At 43.1% G+C, this 17,005-nt stretch overlaps 1 protein-coding gene across 9 annotated transcripts in view; it reads left to right on the forward strand.

Annotated features, from left to right (window-relative positions):
- The window catches only part of MYH10 (myosin heavy chain 10), a 152,606-nt gene that overhangs the window by 101,337 nt on the left and 34,264 nt on the right, over positions 1-17,005 (forward strand). For all 9 annotated transcript variants that reach the window (XM_017531469.2, XM_017531468.2, XM_017531473.2 and 6 more), the window contains 7 exons: positions 6,008-6,201; positions 6,294-6,415; positions 9,273-9,342; positions 9,449-9,609; positions 14,126-14,234; positions 14,341-14,472; positions 15,319-15,525. In XM_017531469.2, the coding sequence (XP_017386958.1) occupies positions 6,008-6,201; positions 6,294-6,415; positions 9,273-9,342; positions 9,449-9,609; positions 14,126-14,234; positions 14,341-14,472; positions 15,319-15,525 (995 nt within the window). The remainder of the gene's footprint in view (positions 1-6,007; positions 6,202-6,293; positions 6,416-9,272; positions 9,343-9,448; positions 9,610-14,125; positions 14,235-14,340; positions 14,473-15,318; positions 15,526-17,005) is intronic.

Consider the following 17,005-nt stretch of genomic DNA (forward strand, 5'->3'; position numbering starts at 1 on the left):
AAATTGTTATTGGCAGTTTCATGATGAGATAGACGACACGTTGCATTTTCTCTCTTAAACTGTGAATATGTCCTCACAGATTTTAGCCTGGAACTCATCTAATTTCCGACTGTTTAAACAAATTGTTATAGATTAGTAAATTAGGTGTTAGTATAAAATACTTTTCAGGCTTCTAGAACCAAGTAATGAATTTAAATGCCCACCAATAATCCTAACCAGACTGTCCTGGCATCTCAGATTGAAGAATTTGTAGTACAAGAATAAACAGAGCCAGTCTTTACCCTGAAACTGTGGCTGGAGGAAAGTCACTTTGAGATTGAGAAGCAACATTAGGTTTTCCAAGGAGGCACACTGCTCATTTCAAGGAGCTGCTGGAATCTTGTCTTCACATTTTCTGCTTTTCTCTACTTTCTGCTTTGATCAACAAGAAAATACTCTTAAAATAGAGGTTTTTCAGGTCTTGATTTTTGAGTAAAATCATGCATTATTAGTGTGGTCCAAATCATTTAATGAATTTCCCTAAGTGTTTCTCTTTTACCCACAAGATAATTGTGTTGGTGGACTCTAACCCTGAGTTTACAATATTGAATTAAAGCCGGGCGTGGTGGCTCACACCTGTAATCCCTGCATTTGGGAGGCCGAGGTGGGAGGATTACCTAAGGTAATCGAGACCAGCCTGACCAACATGGAGAAATTCTGTCTCTACTAAAAATACAAAATTAGCCAGGCATGGTGGCACATGCCTGTAATCCCAGCTACTTGGGAGGCTGAGGCAGGAGAATCACTTGAATCCGGGAGGTGGAGGTTGCAGTGAGCCGAGATCGCGCTATTGCACTCCAACCTGGGCAGTAAGAGGGAAACTCCATCTCAAAACAAAAATGTTGAATTAGAAACAATAATTGAACATCTAAAGCATTACTTTTTTTAATCTGAATATTTAGCTTTGGATTATACTTATTAAAATTAAATATGAAAGTCAGGATTATTACGACTATATTTATTGCTTACTATATTTTTTTAAAACCACACACACAACACTGACAGAGATTGCGTTTAAGAACTGCCTGTGCAGGCTAAAGTACTGCATAACCAGTGTAACTGAATCCTTGCAGAGTAGCATAGTGCTCTTCCTCTTTTGTTGTGGTGAAGATTTGTTCTTCTGGTAAACTTCATGCAAGTTCATTTAGCAGATACTTATTAAATAGCTACTGTGTGCCCAGCACCAGACACTGGCCAACATTTGGGGGGTAGGAGATTGTCTCCACTGATGGTTGGGGGCCCAGAGACACCGTGGGCACAGCTCTCGGGGCCCTAGTGTGTGAGATGCTGGAAAAATGTTCCATGGGAAGCTTAGTCCAGCGAGAAGATGCACAGAACAGCATGGAAATTCTGTCCCATGGATTCAAAGCCTAGAGGAGGGAGTGGCCTCTTTAGCTTTGGAGGCAGGGTGAAAACCTAGCCGAAGAAGAGTTCCCTGAAATAGCTGGTAAAGAAATGGAGATTTAAAAGTATTTAAGAGTTTGACAAGATGAATGGAGCAGGCTGGGCATTCCAGGCAGAGAGAAAAGGTTGAAATGTGAAGTCGTTGTGTCTTTGAGAAAATGCAACTAGTTTTGTACAGTTGGCCTTCAGGGGCATATGTGAAAGGGACAAGAGAGGTGCCTTCATTGAGCACTTGAATGTCTTTGAGGCTCACAACTCTGAGGTGTGGTCTCCTTAGCCCCATTTCAAGAGGAGGAAATTGAAGCTTGGAGAGGTTGGGTCACTTGCCCCCAAATCACCCAGCCCATGAGTGTGGTGTGTCTGACTCTAAGTGGAGGCCACTGCTGTGCTCTACTACTGAGCTAAGTTATTTGGACAATATCCGACAGGCTGTGGGAGAAATTCAAGAATGTGAATGCTTAGTTTTGTCTTTTAGAAATGGCTGCTAATCATTACACTGGGACCAAAGACATAAATGGAAGGAACCGTGTGGCACTGGGAGCAGAGGATGGAATGGGGGAGAAGTGCAGGATCTAGGGCAGAAGCAGGAGCCCAGCAAGGGCAGGGAGAGCGGGGGTGGATAGATGACATCTTAACCTTTGGCTTGACCAGTTTTGGTCAGTGATTCCATTGGATAGGAAGCCCAGGATGAAGAACAGGACAGAGGGTGGGTCCATGCTTGGGTTTAAGACATGGACCTTTGTCCGCTCTCCATATCCTTTTTTTTTTTTTTTTTTTTTTGAGATGGAGTCTCGCGTTGTTGCCCAGGCTAGAGTGCAGTGCTGTGATCTCAGCTCACTGCAACCTCCACCTTCCAGGTTCAGGCGATTCTTCTGCCTCAGCCTCCCAAATACCTGGGATTACAGGTGTCTGCCACCACGCCCAGCTAATTTTGTATTTTTAGCAGAGACGGGGTTTCACCATCTTGGGCAGGCTGGTCTTGAACTCTTGACCTCGTAATCTACCTGCCTCGGCCTCCCAAAGTGCTGGGATTATAGGCGTGAGCCACCGCACCTGGACACCTTTTTTTTTTTTTTTTTTAAAGACCAATCTCACTCTGTTGCCAAGGCTGGAGTGCAGTGGCACGATCTCGACTCACTGCAACCTCCATTTCCTGGGTTCAAGCAATTCTCCTGCCTCAGCCTCCTGAGTAGCTGGGACTACAGGTATGTACCACTACGCCCAGCTAATTTTTGTATTTGTTGTACTTTACTTAGTAGAGATGCAGTTTTACCATGTTGGCCAGGCTGGTCTCAAACTCCTAACCTCAGGTGGTGGATCCTCCCACCCCGGCCTCCCAAAATGCTAGTATTACAGGCATAAGCCACCACACCCAGCCTCCATATTATTGTTAGCTCCTCCTCCTCTGCTGAGCTCCTTGGGGATGGTCCTAGGCCCTCATCTCTTTCTGGTCTCGCCTAGGTAGAAGTTGACAACTCCCAGATTCACCTTTCTAGTTCAGACCTCTCTTCCTAGCAGCAGACTGGAATATTCCTCTTGTCATTTGACATCTCTCTTCCATTTCTGGAAGTAAGATCCCCAGGCATCCCAGACTTACTTAGAGTTTGGGTCTTGTCTTCCTATCCACAAAAACCACTTCCCTTCTTGTCTTCCCCACCAGCCACTCAGTTGCTGAAGCCGGAATCCTAGCAGTTGTTCTTGAAATGCCTCTCTTCCTCACTTTCCATATTGAGTTCATCATAAGAGCAAGTCAATTATCCCACTAAAAATATCTCTTGAATCTTCCTTCTCCATCCATCTTCATAATCTCACTAGTTCAAGCTGCCCTCATCTCCTAGACTGTGGACTCCTGGAAGGGTCACCTGTCTGGTCTTCCCACTTCCACTTCTCCCCTCCCCCGTCCCCAGGCCATTCTGCAGGCAGCAGCTGATGTGAGCGTCATAAGCCCCTCCTCATACTGGTGCCTCCTCCTTGGTGCTGGCCTTACTTCACTTCTTCCTACCCCTGGCCTTCCACATATCTGTTAGTACTGACTGGAGTGGGTATCTTCCCACAGGATCATTCTTAATCTTTGAGTGTTAAATGGCATTTCCCCGGAGAGATCTCTAACCATTCATTTCTCCTATAGCATCCTGTTCTTTTCTTTGAATGCATTTCTCACTCTTTGTAATTATAAACATAGTTAATGTTTACATCATTTATCCACTGACATATATATATCAAGCATGTTAGTGCCAGACAGCATGCTGGGAGCAGGATGCAAGATTGAGTCAAAGCAGACATGCTAGGATTGAACTAAAGGCAGAGGCACCTTTGTAACATCTGGGTGGAGAGTAGAATACAGGTGTTTGGCAGCTGGTTCTGGGTAGTCAGGTATATCTAGTTAGAGTCATAGCTGAGATCACCCGGGTTGGGAATATGGCTTGAGAAAAGCAGAGGGCCAGTGTCAGCACTTGTATCGTGCCTTATTCTAGAAGGGTTGCAGATGAATTGATTTGGGGGTCCCAGGTGAGTGCCATGAGGTACAGGAAAAGCAGAAGAGAAATCAAGTAACATGAGACTGGAGTAGCTAGAGGTAAGTGGGGTACAGGAGAAGGTGGGGCTCCTAAAAAAGCCAGGAGTGGGGAGTTTTTAGGATGCTGCTGTGACATCACCAGGTAAACGTACCACGGTCAGGAAAAACTAGCACTGGGTGGTGTCTGTCTGTTTAGCAATTGACCAGTCACTGCCTGAGTAGTGTTGGGCAGGAGAGGAAGAGGATGGTCCATAAGCCAGTTGTCTACACACTGGGAAGTTAGTGGCAGAGGATATGGTGTAGCAAGTGTGTGAACTTCTCAAGAAAGAAGCTTGGCTCTAAGAAGAGAAGAGAAGTAGGCAGATACAGGGTCAAGGGAAGATTAGTATTTTATGGGGCATCCAGAAGTGGGTTTGGTGCTGCTTTTTGCTGGGGCAAGTAAAGAGGGAGAGGTTGAATGCACAGAAAGAATGTGGTCTTTGAGGTAGACAGTCTTCAATGCACAAGCAAAAGAGGTAGCTCAGACCCACAGCCTTGAATCTGGTAGCTTTGCTTGGAAGCAGTTGTGGTATAGTGTGCATGCACGGGCCTGGAAATTAAACAGCTTTTACTCGCCCTTCTCCCAGCTTCCATTAAAGACCTGCATAACTTGAACAGTTAACTTTTACCTCCTGGGGTCATGGTTCTCTTCTGTTAAAAACCTCACTGGAGGCCAGGCACAGTGGCTCACACCTGTAATCCCAGCACTTTGGGAGGCCAAGGCGAGTAGATCACGAGGTCAGGAGCTCGAGACCAGCCTGACCAATATGGTGAAACCCCATCTCTACTAAGAATACAAAAAAATTAGCTAGGTGTGGTGGCACATGCCTGTAATCCCAGCTACTCAGGAGGCTGAAGCAAGGGAATCGAACCGAGAGGCAGAGGTTGCAGTGAGCCAAGATTGCGCCACTACACTCCAGACTGGGTGACAAAGCAAGACTCCGTCTCAAAAAAAAAAACCTCATCAGAAATTGATAATCAAATGAGACCTTGCACATAAAGCTCTTCACGCAGTATGAGGTCCCCATGTGCTTCTGTCACTGGAAGTAGGACCCATAGCAGTTCCTGGCACACTGAAATGAGGTGTCCGGTAGGATTGAGGAGGGCATTAAAAAGGGCAGTTCAATTGATAATTCTGATTGATTTTAAAGTATTTCAGAAATATGTTTCATTCATTTAACTTTTTCTCAATAAGAGGATATGTACATTATGCACCAAATGTTTTGCTTGTGGCTGCTGCACTGTTTATGATCTCATCATTAGAAGTATTAGGTCTTTGTGGATAATGTAAAAATATCAGTTGCTCTAACAGGGGAATGTCTGACAAGTTTAGCCATCGAACACCTAGGAAGCTTAGGCATTTATTCATTTCAGAAGAGTCCTTCCTATTTTGTGTTCTAGCCCTTTAATAAGTGTCATTCATGTTTTGAGAAGGGAGCTGAAGCTGACACATTGCTAATAATCTGATCCCCTGTAGTCTAATCTTTCTGCATTCATTCCTAAAACTTGAATGACTTTTCTTACTGAAAATCTAATGACTAATAAGAAAATTCTGGTCCCTAGTCCCTGAGCTTACTTGTTAAGTGGATTTGTACAGTCAGATATTCTTATATATTTTTGTAAGCAATTTCCTATTTGGAGGCCTTTCACAGTATCAGTTTGTATGTATCAATCATGCCAGCCAATGAACTGTCATTTACCAAGTAATTGTCAATGTAACAGGCAGAATGTTATCCAAGACAGTGAATTCCTGAAACTAGTGCAGCGGAAGGCATCTGCTGGTGTGTGTTAGTTTGGAGCTGTCAAAGCACTACAGTATCCTGCCATATAAGTGTGTGGCTGTGAGCTCCCGGCTTCTGCAGTGTGAAATATGCTGACTGCCTTACCTATATGGCATCTCCTGTCATTTGTTCCACAAAGCTTGTGCTGCTGCACTCTCACTGTGTCTTCTCTTTCCCTGCTCACGAGTGAGGTTTGGCTTATATTTGTTTTCTCCTTTCTTCTCACCAGTGGACCGTATTGTGGGTCTGGATCAAGTCACAGGTATGACTGAGACAGCTTTTGGCTCTGCATATAAAACCAAGAAGGGCATGTTTCGTACCGTTGGGCAACTCTACAAAGAATCTCTCACCAAGCTGATGGCAACTCTCCGAAACACCAACCCTAACTTTGTTCGCTGCATCATTCCAAATCACGAGAAGAGGGTATGTGTTGAGCAAAACATATGTTACTATTTATAATCGATCTAGGTCCACTGCCAAAGATTAAACTGTGAAATTATTGTTTGCTTGATTAGGCTGGAAAACTGGATCCACACCTAGTGCTGGATCAGCTTCGCTGTAATGGTGTCCTGGAAGGGATCAGAATCTGTCGCCAGGGGTTCCCCAACCGAATAGTTTTCCAGGAATTCAGACAGAGGTATTGCTAACTTTTTCTTTTTTTGCATATGTTTCAAAGCTTAATATGAATTAAAACAATGATATAAGGAAATCTTTTTCCTTGTTCCCTGCATAGTTTGTTTTCTTACATAGCAAACATATAGTGAGGCACTGGGAAAGGGACAACCCTTATTACCTTGAATATTGGTAGAAAGATTGAGTGTTTACTTTATAAAAAGGCAGTGTGCTAGGAACTGCTATGGGTGCTGCAAAGAAACATGCTGTGTTTTCAGGGCCCTGCTTTGAGATAAACATAGAAAGCCAAAAGCTTGGCCGGGCGCAGTGGCTCACACCTGTAATCCCAGCACTTTGGGAGGCCAAGGCAGGCAGATCACGAGGTCCGGAGTTCAAGACCAACCTAGCCAATATGGTGAAACATAGTCTCTACTAAAAATACAAAAAAAATTAGCTGGGCATGGTGGTGCGTACCTGTAATCCCAGCGGCTCGGGAGGCTGAGGCAGAAGAATCACTTGAACCCTGGAGGCGGAGGTTGCAGTGAGCTGAAATTGCGCCACTGCAGTCCAGCCTGGGCGACAGAGTGCGAGACTCCGTCTCAAAAACGAAAAAAGAAAGCTGAAAGTTTACAGTTTACTCATTCAGACAGTTCTACCTGGTATCAAACATTATATTTTATTATTTATTTATTTATTGAGATGGAGTCTCGCTCTGTTGCCAGGCTGGAGTGCAGTGGCACAATCTCAGCTCACTGTAGCCTCCACCTCCTGACTTCAAGTGATTCTCCTGCCACGGAATGAGTAGCTGGCATTACGGGCATGTGCCATCATGCATCATGCCTGGCTAATTTTTTGTATTTTTTTTTCATTTATGTATTTATTTATTTTTGAGATAGAGTCTTGCTCTGTTGCCAGGCTAGAGTGCAGTGACGTGATCTCAGCTCACTGCAACCTCCAACTCCCTGGTTCAAGTGATTCTTCTGCCTCAGCCTCCCGAGTAGCTGGAATTACAGGCATGCCCCACCCTGCCCAGCTAATTTTTTTGTATTTTTAGTAGAGATTGGGTTTCACCATGTTGGCCAGGATGGTCTCGATCGCCTGACCTCATGATCCACCCGCCTGAGCCTCCCAAAATGCTGGGATTACAGGCCAACCATAATTATTTTTAAAATGGATTTTTAAAATAGATGATTAATGTATGTTCCTTTTAGGAAAATTTAAAAATACAAGAGAAGTAAAAAAGTAAATAAAAATCATCCAGGAGAGATTCCTGAAAACACATTGGGGTACTTCTTTCCATCTTTTCTCAATGACTATATCTATATGTGTGTGTATGTGTATGTTTTTTGTTTTTTGGTTTTTTTTTGATGTAGTATTTGTGCACACACATGCATGCAATTGCAGTCTTTTAACTAACATAGGGAAAGGAGTGGATTAGAAAGGATTAAGAAAAAATTAAAAGGAAAAGCTCTATCAACATGCAGTGGAAATGGATACAAACATGTGATGAAAACAAGTTTGTTTTTTTTTTTTTTTGAGGTCTCGCACTGTCGCCCATGCTGGAGTGCAGTGGCACAATCTTGGCTCACTGGAACCTCTGCCTCCCTGGTTCAAGCAATTATCCTGCCTCAGCCTCCCGAGTAGCTAGGATTACAGGCACCCGCCAACATGCCTGGCTAATTTTTTGTATTTTTAGTAGAGACAGGGTTTCACTGTGTTGGTTAGACTGGTCTCGAACTCATGACCTCAGGTGATCTGCCCGCCTCAGCCTCCCAAAGTGCTGGGATTACAGGAATGAGAGAACGAGTTATTTTTAACTTCTATTTGGTAATTTTCTTAAATATTAGTTTGCTTTTTTTCTTCTTTTTTCTGGAAATCAGATTTCAAAGTTTGACACCATTTGTTGTTCCAAATGGTGCTGCCAGGTCAAAGAATGATCCTTGTGCCCTTTCTCCCACTGTTTTAGATAGAATCACCTTCAGAAGCTCTTCTAATCCTTGTGTGTTTTCAGGAAAGCCATCATTCTGATCCCATTTTATGATAAAGTCTAGTAGTTTCATTTTTTGTTGTTAAGAGAAAAAGGGAGTATAATTGGCATCCAAGATACAAAGTTCATTGATGTAGCCAGGATTCATTCTTTAATATAGCCAGTATCTTTTGTTTTTCTGACGGAGATATAGCTCATATACAGTGAGGCACACAGATTTTAAATGTGTAGCTCATGGCTGGGCTCTGTGGCTCACGCCTGTAATCCCAACTCTTAGGGAGGCAGAGGCAGGAGAATAGCTTGAGCCCAGGAGTTCAAGACCTGCCTGGGCAATATAGTGAGACCCTGTTCGCCACAAAAAAGAAAAAGGAAAAAAAAACAAAAGCGTAACTTAAATGTGCAGCTCAGTGAACCCATGTACGCATATATACCCAGACCAACATCATGTCAGATGTTACCCTGATATTTTCTGATGTTCTAAATAGAAGTCTACGAACACAGCTGTTACAGCCCTTTCTGTTATCTGATAAATGCTACAAATTGATAGTGACTTCAAGTACAGAAAGCCAGATTCTCTTTTGCATCTTGAGGATATGAACATTTTGTGGGAAATGAAGAAAAATGTAAGGTTTCTAAAATGCCATGCTTTTGATTCTTCTCTGCCACAACCTCCTAAATCTACTTTTTGACTTGAAAGAACTAACCTCATTTTTACTTATGAGAAATAGAAACTAGATCTACAGGAAACATCAGATTATCACCAGTTCATTTCTTTACTGTTAATTGTACATGTATTACCCAAAATTTTATGGCTTCTTAGGGCAAAACTCACAGTTAGTAGATACAGATTGTTCACAAATTTCTACAAAATACTTCTTGGAATTTTTTCTTACAGATATGAGATTCTAACTCCAAATGCTATTCCTAAAGGTTTTATGGATGGCAAACAGGCCTGTGAACGAATGGTAAGCTTTTCTTGATTTTTTTTTTTTTTTTTTTTTTTTTTTGACTTTTTTTACTTAATCCAATCTTTTTTACAGTAAAAAAGTAAATAAACTCTTTCTCTCTTAGATCCGGGCTTTAGAATTGGACCCAAACTTGTATAGAATTGGACAGAGCAAGATATTTTTCAGAGCTGGAGTTCTGGCACACTTAGAGGAAGAAAGAGATTTAAAAATCACTGATATCATTATCTTCTTCCAGGCTGTTTGCAGAGGTTACCTTGCCAGAAAGTAAGTGGGTATTCACGAATTAATTGTTGACTGAGGATGTGCTTGTGCTAAATAAGCATTGTGTTTTGGGCTAGGGATGCAAGAGTGTGTGAGACATAAAATCTGTCCTTATGGAAATTTCTTTATAGTGGCAGAGATAGGTAAACACGTGAACATTCTAAGTTATGGGATGTGTTGCAATAAGAAAACACACAAGGAGACTGGGGATGGCGGCTCACACCTGCAATCCCAGCACTTTGGGAGGCCAAGGTGAGCAGATCACTTTGAGCTCAGGAGTTCGAGACCAGCCAGGGCAACATGGTGAAACTCCATCTCTACTAAAAACACAAAAATTAGCCAGGCATGGTAGCACACACTGATATTCCCAGCTACTTGCAGGGGCTGAGGCAGGAGGATCTCTTGAACCCGGGAGGTCAAGGCTGCAGTAAGCCAAGATGGTACCCCTGCACCCCAGCCTAGGTGACAAAGTGAGACCCTATCACACACACATACACACACATGCGTGCGCACACGCGCACACGGGGCCAAGACATAAAACAAAGGGGTTCGGGGTCCTGCTTTAGCTCAAGTCCTCAGAGAATGCTTCTCTGAGGCTGAAACCTCAAGGGTAAGAAGACTGGCCCTGTGAAGGGAGGAGAGAGGAGCTACAGCAGCATCCTGGCAAGAATCTGGCAGCATCTGAGAAGGTGACACTATCCAGTATGGCTGGAGTAGAATGAGTGAGAGCAAGCAAGGTAAGAGAAGAGGCTTGAGAATCAGACGCTGGACAGGGGTTAGAAGTACAGTGAGGGGGAATCTGTATTGTCAAGGCCACATAACTGCGGTGTGCAAAATCCATTGAGATGGGCCAAGAGTAGAACTGGGAGGGCCAGTTGGGAGGTTGTTTTAGTGATTGGGGTAGAAGATGATGGTGCCTGGACCCAAAAAGGTGGTGTTGGAGGATGAGAGAAACGTTGTTAAATTTGAGATCAAATTCAAAGGGCTTAGAACTGATTTGGGGTTAGAAGGTAATACTGGTATTTATTTCTTTCTACTGAACACTTAGGGTTTGGGAGTGAGAGAAGTTGAAAGATGTTAAATACTTTGCCATCCAGACAGTTTTGAGCAAACAGAATCTGAACACCTGGACTGGAAGTTAGTTCTCTGTAATAATGTCCTCCACACATGGGTTGGAAAACAGCTCTGGTTCCTGGGCAGTCTGCTTGCCCAGACGATGGTCAAGAGGGCTTTAAACAGAAGTAGGTAAAGGCAATACTTGTGGTTTTTTTACCTATAAAATAGAATACGGAGTAAAAAGAGTAGTGTGGAAAGTTGAGGACAAATAGATGGTATCTTCTGATTGATACTAAGAAATATTTGACAAGAAGAACTGAAAGAGGGGTTTTTATACACTAATGTTGAGATCCTATATACATGATAAAGTGAGCCTGTTGATATAGCAAAGGCCCTCCTCACTGTGTCCACTGAACTGCAGAATGCCTAAAATCGCCTAAGGAGTGGGCACTGGCAGGTGCCAGGCTAACTTCATAGAGTTAGCAAAAAATTTGACACCTGGCCGGGTGCAGGGGCTCACACCTATAATCCCAACATGTTGGGAGGCTAAGACGGGTGGATCATGAGGTCAGGAGTTCGAAACCAGCCTGACCAACATGGTGAAACCCCGTCTCTACCAAAAATACAAAAATTAGCCTGGAGTGATGGCATACGCCTGTAATCCCAGCTACTTAGGAGGCTGAGGCAGGAGAATCACTTGAACCCAGGAGGCAGAGGTTGCCTTGAGCTGAGATTAGCCACTGCACTCCAGCCTGGGAATCAAAGCCAAACTCCACCAAAACAAAACAACAACAACAACTTATGCCAGAAACATGCTACAACTTTCAAAAGTGCAGGAAATGAAGTATATAAATATACTTTGGTGCAGCTTTTTCATTGCTCTGCACATTACTTGCAAAGTTTTCAAGGTAGAAAGTTAAAGATATTTCACTTGCATTATTTCATCTTGAGGACTTAAAACTAACAAATCCATGTAATCGTGTATATAAGCCAGCATACCTTTGTCTTTGCAGCCCCTACCCCTAAATATTTTAGTCACATTGTATATATGGTAGGCTGGGACTTAAAATTAGGATACATCAATAAAAGAAGATAACCTATTCAAAGGAACCAGATTGCACGGTGGAAAAAGGCAGAATAGTGCTTAAAATAGTCAAAAAAAAAAATAGTTATCTGTACAGAAGTCTATGAACTTGAGGTTGAAGCACCCTGGAGGACATTGGGATAAGGATAAAAAGAGGGAAGGAGTGTAAGTGATTTTGAACACTTTCTTTTTTTTTTTTTTTGAGACGGAGTTTCGCTCTTGTTACCCAGGCTGGAGTGCAATGGCGCGATCTCGGCTCACCGCAACCTCCACCTCCTGGGTTCAGGCAATTCTCCTGCCTCAGCCTCCTGAGTAGCTGGGACTACAGGCACGCGCCACCATGCCCAGCTAACTTTTTGTATTTTTAGTAGAGACGGGGTTTCACCATGTTGACCAGGATGGTCTAGATCTCTTGACCTCGTGATCCACCCGCCTCGGCCTCCCAAAGTGCTGGGATTACAGGCGTGAGCCACTGCGCCCGGCCTTGAACACTTTCAAAGTCTGCTTTCCAAACACTCAGAGATAGGTTGATGTCACAGAGCTGCCTCATGAAAACCTGGAAGACAGTGCCTGACACATAGGCTCAATAAAAATCAGCCGGCCATTGAGGAGGAAACTGGCTGCCTCATTCCACTAAACAAAGTGCCTGGCATGTTTTTGACTTATCATTTGACAGTTTTATCTCCCAGAGAGCCAAGGAGGCAGCTAGGGCAGTAGTTTTTGCTAAGAAGATTGGGTGAAGTTTTACAGCTTTCCTGAAGGCGATTGCAAGAATTGGAAGGTGGTTGCTTAATAGTTTTAAAAGTCATTTTTGAAACTGTTGTTTTTGTAGTAGAAACTCTTGGAATTAAGACCTGGCCAATCCTGGCCGGGTACGGTGGCTCACCCCTGTAATTCCAGCACTTGAGGAGGCTGAGGCAGGTGGATCACTTGAGGTCAGTTTGAGGCCAGCCTGGCCAACATGGCAAAAACCTATCTCTACTAAAAATACAAAAAAATTAGCAAGGCATGGTGGTGCACGCCTGTAGTCCCAGCTTCTTGGGAGGCTGAGGCACAAGAGGGATGCTGAGGCACAAGAATTGCTTGAGCCCAAGAGGCGGAGGTTGCAGTGAGCCAAGATTGTACCTGCACCCCAGCCTGGACAGCAGAGCGAGACTCTGTCTCAAAAAACAAACAAAAAAAGACCTGGCCAATTATTTTTGGCTGGTAGGAATAAGTTAGAAGTCTTTGTAAGGAGCAAGAATAAAAACAGTTATGAAGCAGTGGGCTCAGGGAAAATTCTAACTAGCAAGGAGGAATTCATTGGCAGTATACGCAGTTGTGGGATTCTTGCAAGGAAATGTGACAGGTAGGTCATTTCTGCTCTAAAACAGCAATTGTGTGTCTTTTCTTAAGACACACCCACTCCTGATATAGCTGTTTGCTGGAGTGAATGAATAATTCAAAATTTTCTTATTTTTTCCGTCACTTTCAATTGCTTCTCTTTCCCAGGAGAGTCCTATAGCTACTTCTGCAAGCCGTTATAAAAGGACTCCAGAGAAATAATCACAGATTATTTCTTAGGAAGTGCCCAGTTGTTAATTTACTCAGCAAACACATTCTGAGGAGGCCTGGAGTCTGTCAGTCACTTGGTTGTGTGCTGGGATCAAGCAAGCCATGCTCCCTGCTTCCGAGGATCTCAAGAGTCTAGATGGGAGCATAGCTATGTGAGCAGGCTGTCAGAGTGGAGCATCAGCGCTGTTCAAGGGGTCCAGGAGACTCAGGCCATTCTGGTGCTCTGGAATCCAGGGATGGAATGTCCAGTAGTGGGTAGTCCCCAGAGGAGTGCAGCGCACAAGGCACTTGGCTTTGGCTGAGGGAAAGCCACTGAGTTCTGAGTCCAGGAGTCCTTTGTCAAGGTCTGAAATGCAGCTTCATTAGCATGGTAGGGTAGAAAGCTGACTTCCTGCTGGAAACCAGGAAGTGGATAACAGGAACATTTGCCTGTGGATCCTGAAAGTTTCATAAGGGGTTGAAAAAGATAAATTGCGGCCTGGCGCCGTGGCTCACACCTGTAATCCCAGCACTTTGGGAGGCCAAGGCGGGCGGATCACGAGGTCAAGAGATCGAGACCATCCTGGCCAACATGGTGAAACCCCATCTCTACTAAAAATACAAAAATTAGCTGGGCGTGGTGGCTCATGCCTGTAGTCCTAGCTACTCGGGAGGCTGAGGCAGGAGAATCGCTTGAACCTGGGAGGCGGAAGTTGCAGTGAGCTGAGATCATGCCACTGCACTCCCGCCTGGCAATTAAAAAAAAAAAGAAAATAGACTTATTATGACAACAGCCATTCAAGCACCTTTTTCTTTACTTCATAAGTTTTTCTTATTGTTCTTCAGGGCCTTTGCCAAGAAGCAGCAACAACTAAGTGCCTTAAAGGTTTTGCAGCGGAACTGTGCTGCGTACCTGAAATTACGGCACTGGCAGTGGTGGCGAGTCTTCACAAAGGTGAGCTTGGCTCACTTCTTTCCAGATCCCTTTCAAATAGCAGAGTTTGATCAGTAAAAACCCTTAGGAAAGAGGTGGGATGATAAACTGTTTAATTTTGTCATAGGTGAAGCCTCTTCTACAAGTTACTCGCCAGGAGGAAGAACTTCAGGCCAAAGATGAAGAGCTGTTGAAGGTGAAGGAGAAGCAGACGAAGGTGGAAGGAGAGCTGGAGGAGATGGAACGGAAGCACCAGCAGGTGTGTGCGGTGACCTTGTAACTCACACTTGGCCCTGAATCCCTAGGAGATCCACACTATACCCACCATATCGTCTTATTTTATGTGAGGCCTTTTCAGTCATTTCCAAATTGTATACATTTTGCCAATAGATTTAACAGATACATTCTGCCTTGCATTTTAGATTTATGTAAGTTAAAAGCAACCTTACCTCTTGCATCTTTGCTTTTGTTATTCATGCTGTCAAGCATGTACCTAACACCTGTTTTAGATGAGGCTCCCAGTACTGTCACCTTCCTGTGTCTGTTTATGAGAGGAAATAGAAAAAAAGGAAAAAGACAAGATGCTTCAGTAGAGGTTACCACCTGTCCTTCTCTAGCAACAGTGGCCTTGAATGTGTGTCCCTCTTCTGGGCAGCTTTCTTCATGGACAAAGCAGCAGCTCAGGAAACGTTTGTTGTCGACAATAATAGAATTATAGTGTTCAAGGCCAGAAATATTAACAATAAAGGCCAAGGATATCACTTACTACCAGACAGGCATTAGTAATCACCATGAACTTTATTGCATTTGAATTATATTTTCACTCCCCTATTTATCTGTCCATTGTAAATTACCTTCATAGATAAACTGTAATGAATGTAATATGTACTATTCACAGTAACTTGAGACAACAGGAACAACCAAAAACATTTTCATCTAGCTTATTTTTCTATAGACAAAAACATATTTGAAAGTTTGCCCAGTGATGTTATATATTTTTATCTCCCAGTTTCTTTGCTGTCCATTGACCGTTGAAATCACAGTGAATAGATCCTGTGTACATATGTACTAGGGGCAAATCGTAGACATTTTATTATGATTGCAGCTTTTAGAAGAGAAGAATATCCTTGCAGAACAACTACAAGCAGAGACTGAGCTCTTTGCTGAAGCAGAAGAGATGAGGGCAAGACTTGCTGCCAAAAAGCAGGAATTAGAAGAGATTCTACATGACTTGGAGTCTAGGGTTGAAGAAGAAGAAGAAAGAAATCAAATCCTCCAAAATGAAAAGAAAAAAATGCAAGCACACATTCAGGTATCTATAATAATTTTTACTTAGAAGCATATTTTGGATTTTCAAGTGGATCTGTTGAATAGATAGAAGCTCTGTGTATGGATTCTTTTGTCCACAGAAAAGCAAGAGGATTCTGGGTTATGGGAATCCACCTCTAGAAAGGTGACTACCATTTGAAGCACACCTATCATAGATTTTTTTTTGAACATAGGTTTGTCGTTTTGAATAGGAATCTTTTTTATGTTCTGAGTGGCCTCTCACAGTTTGCAAAAAGATTCAAAGTCACAAACCTCCCAGGGTCTGTAGCATTCTAAAGAAGACCTAACTTGTTCTTCATGTTGTCAGTGCTTCTGTTGCTAACTCCATTCATTAGATAGACCTACTGCATGGTTTGGCTAATAAGAAATGCTGTGTAATAGGAGATGGCCAAGAGTCAGAATCAGAATTTTTAAAAATTACCCCTTTCCTGGTACTTAACTTTCTTATTGAAATACAAGCTGTAATCACAAGGGACAATTTTTTTGGATTCTGATTGAGACAAATGTACTTTGTAAATGGTCTTTATATTTTAGATTTACAGCCTGAAGGTTTTACAAATGAAATATGATGTCTGGGATTTAAAATAACCCTGGGGGAGAAGGTAGAAGGTGGAGGCATAGATTAAATGGAATTGACCATGAGTTGATGCTTGTTAAGGCCAAAGTGATGCTTCTGTGTGGGGCTCATTATGCTGATCTATGTGCTTATATGTGTGTTTCAAATTTTTACAATAAAACACTCATTTTTTGCAAGGGTTTCATTCTAAAATTAACAATGAGTCAATTATTTAGCCAAAGTTACTTTGAACATTTCCTTCAAAGGAAATGTTGGCCATGTATTGATTTGTACAACCCTAGTGGCTTTTTGGGGTTTTTTTGTTTTTGTTTTTGGTGTTTTGTTTTGTTTCTGAGATGGAGTCTCACCCTTTTGCCCAGGCTGGACTGCAATGGCACCATCTCGGCTCACTGCAACCTCTGCCTCCTTGGTGCAAGTGATTCTTCCACCTCAGCCTTCTGAGTACCTGGGATTACAGGCACCTGTTACTACATCCAGCTAATTTTTTTATTTTTTATAGAGATGAGGTTTCACCGTGTTGGCCAGCTGGTCTTGAACTCATGACTTCAGGTGATCCACCCAACTTGGCCTCTCAAAGTGTACGCATTACAGGCATGAGCCACTGCACCCAGCCTGGGTTTGTTTTTGTTTATTTTTTTATTTTTATTTATTTATTTATTTTGAGACGGAGTTTCACTCTTGTTACCCAGGCTGGAGTGCAATGGCGCGATATCAGCTCACCGCAACCTCCGCCTCCTGGGTTCAGGCAATTCTCCTGCCTCAGCCTCCCGAGTAGCCGGGACTACAGGCACGCGCCACCATGCCCAGCTAATTTTTTGTATTTTTAGTAGAGACGGGGTTTCACCATGTTGACCAGGATGGTCTCGATCTCTTGACCTCGTGATAC

The sequence above is a fragment of the Cebus imitator genome, unplaced genomic scaffold (assembly GCF_001604975.1).
Source record: "Cebus imitator isolate Cc_AM_T3 unplaced genomic scaffold, Cebus_imitator-1.0 Scaffold72, whole genome shotgun sequence".
Lineage (NCBI taxonomy): Eukaryota > Metazoa > Chordata > Mammalia > Primates > Cebidae > Cebus > Cebus imitator.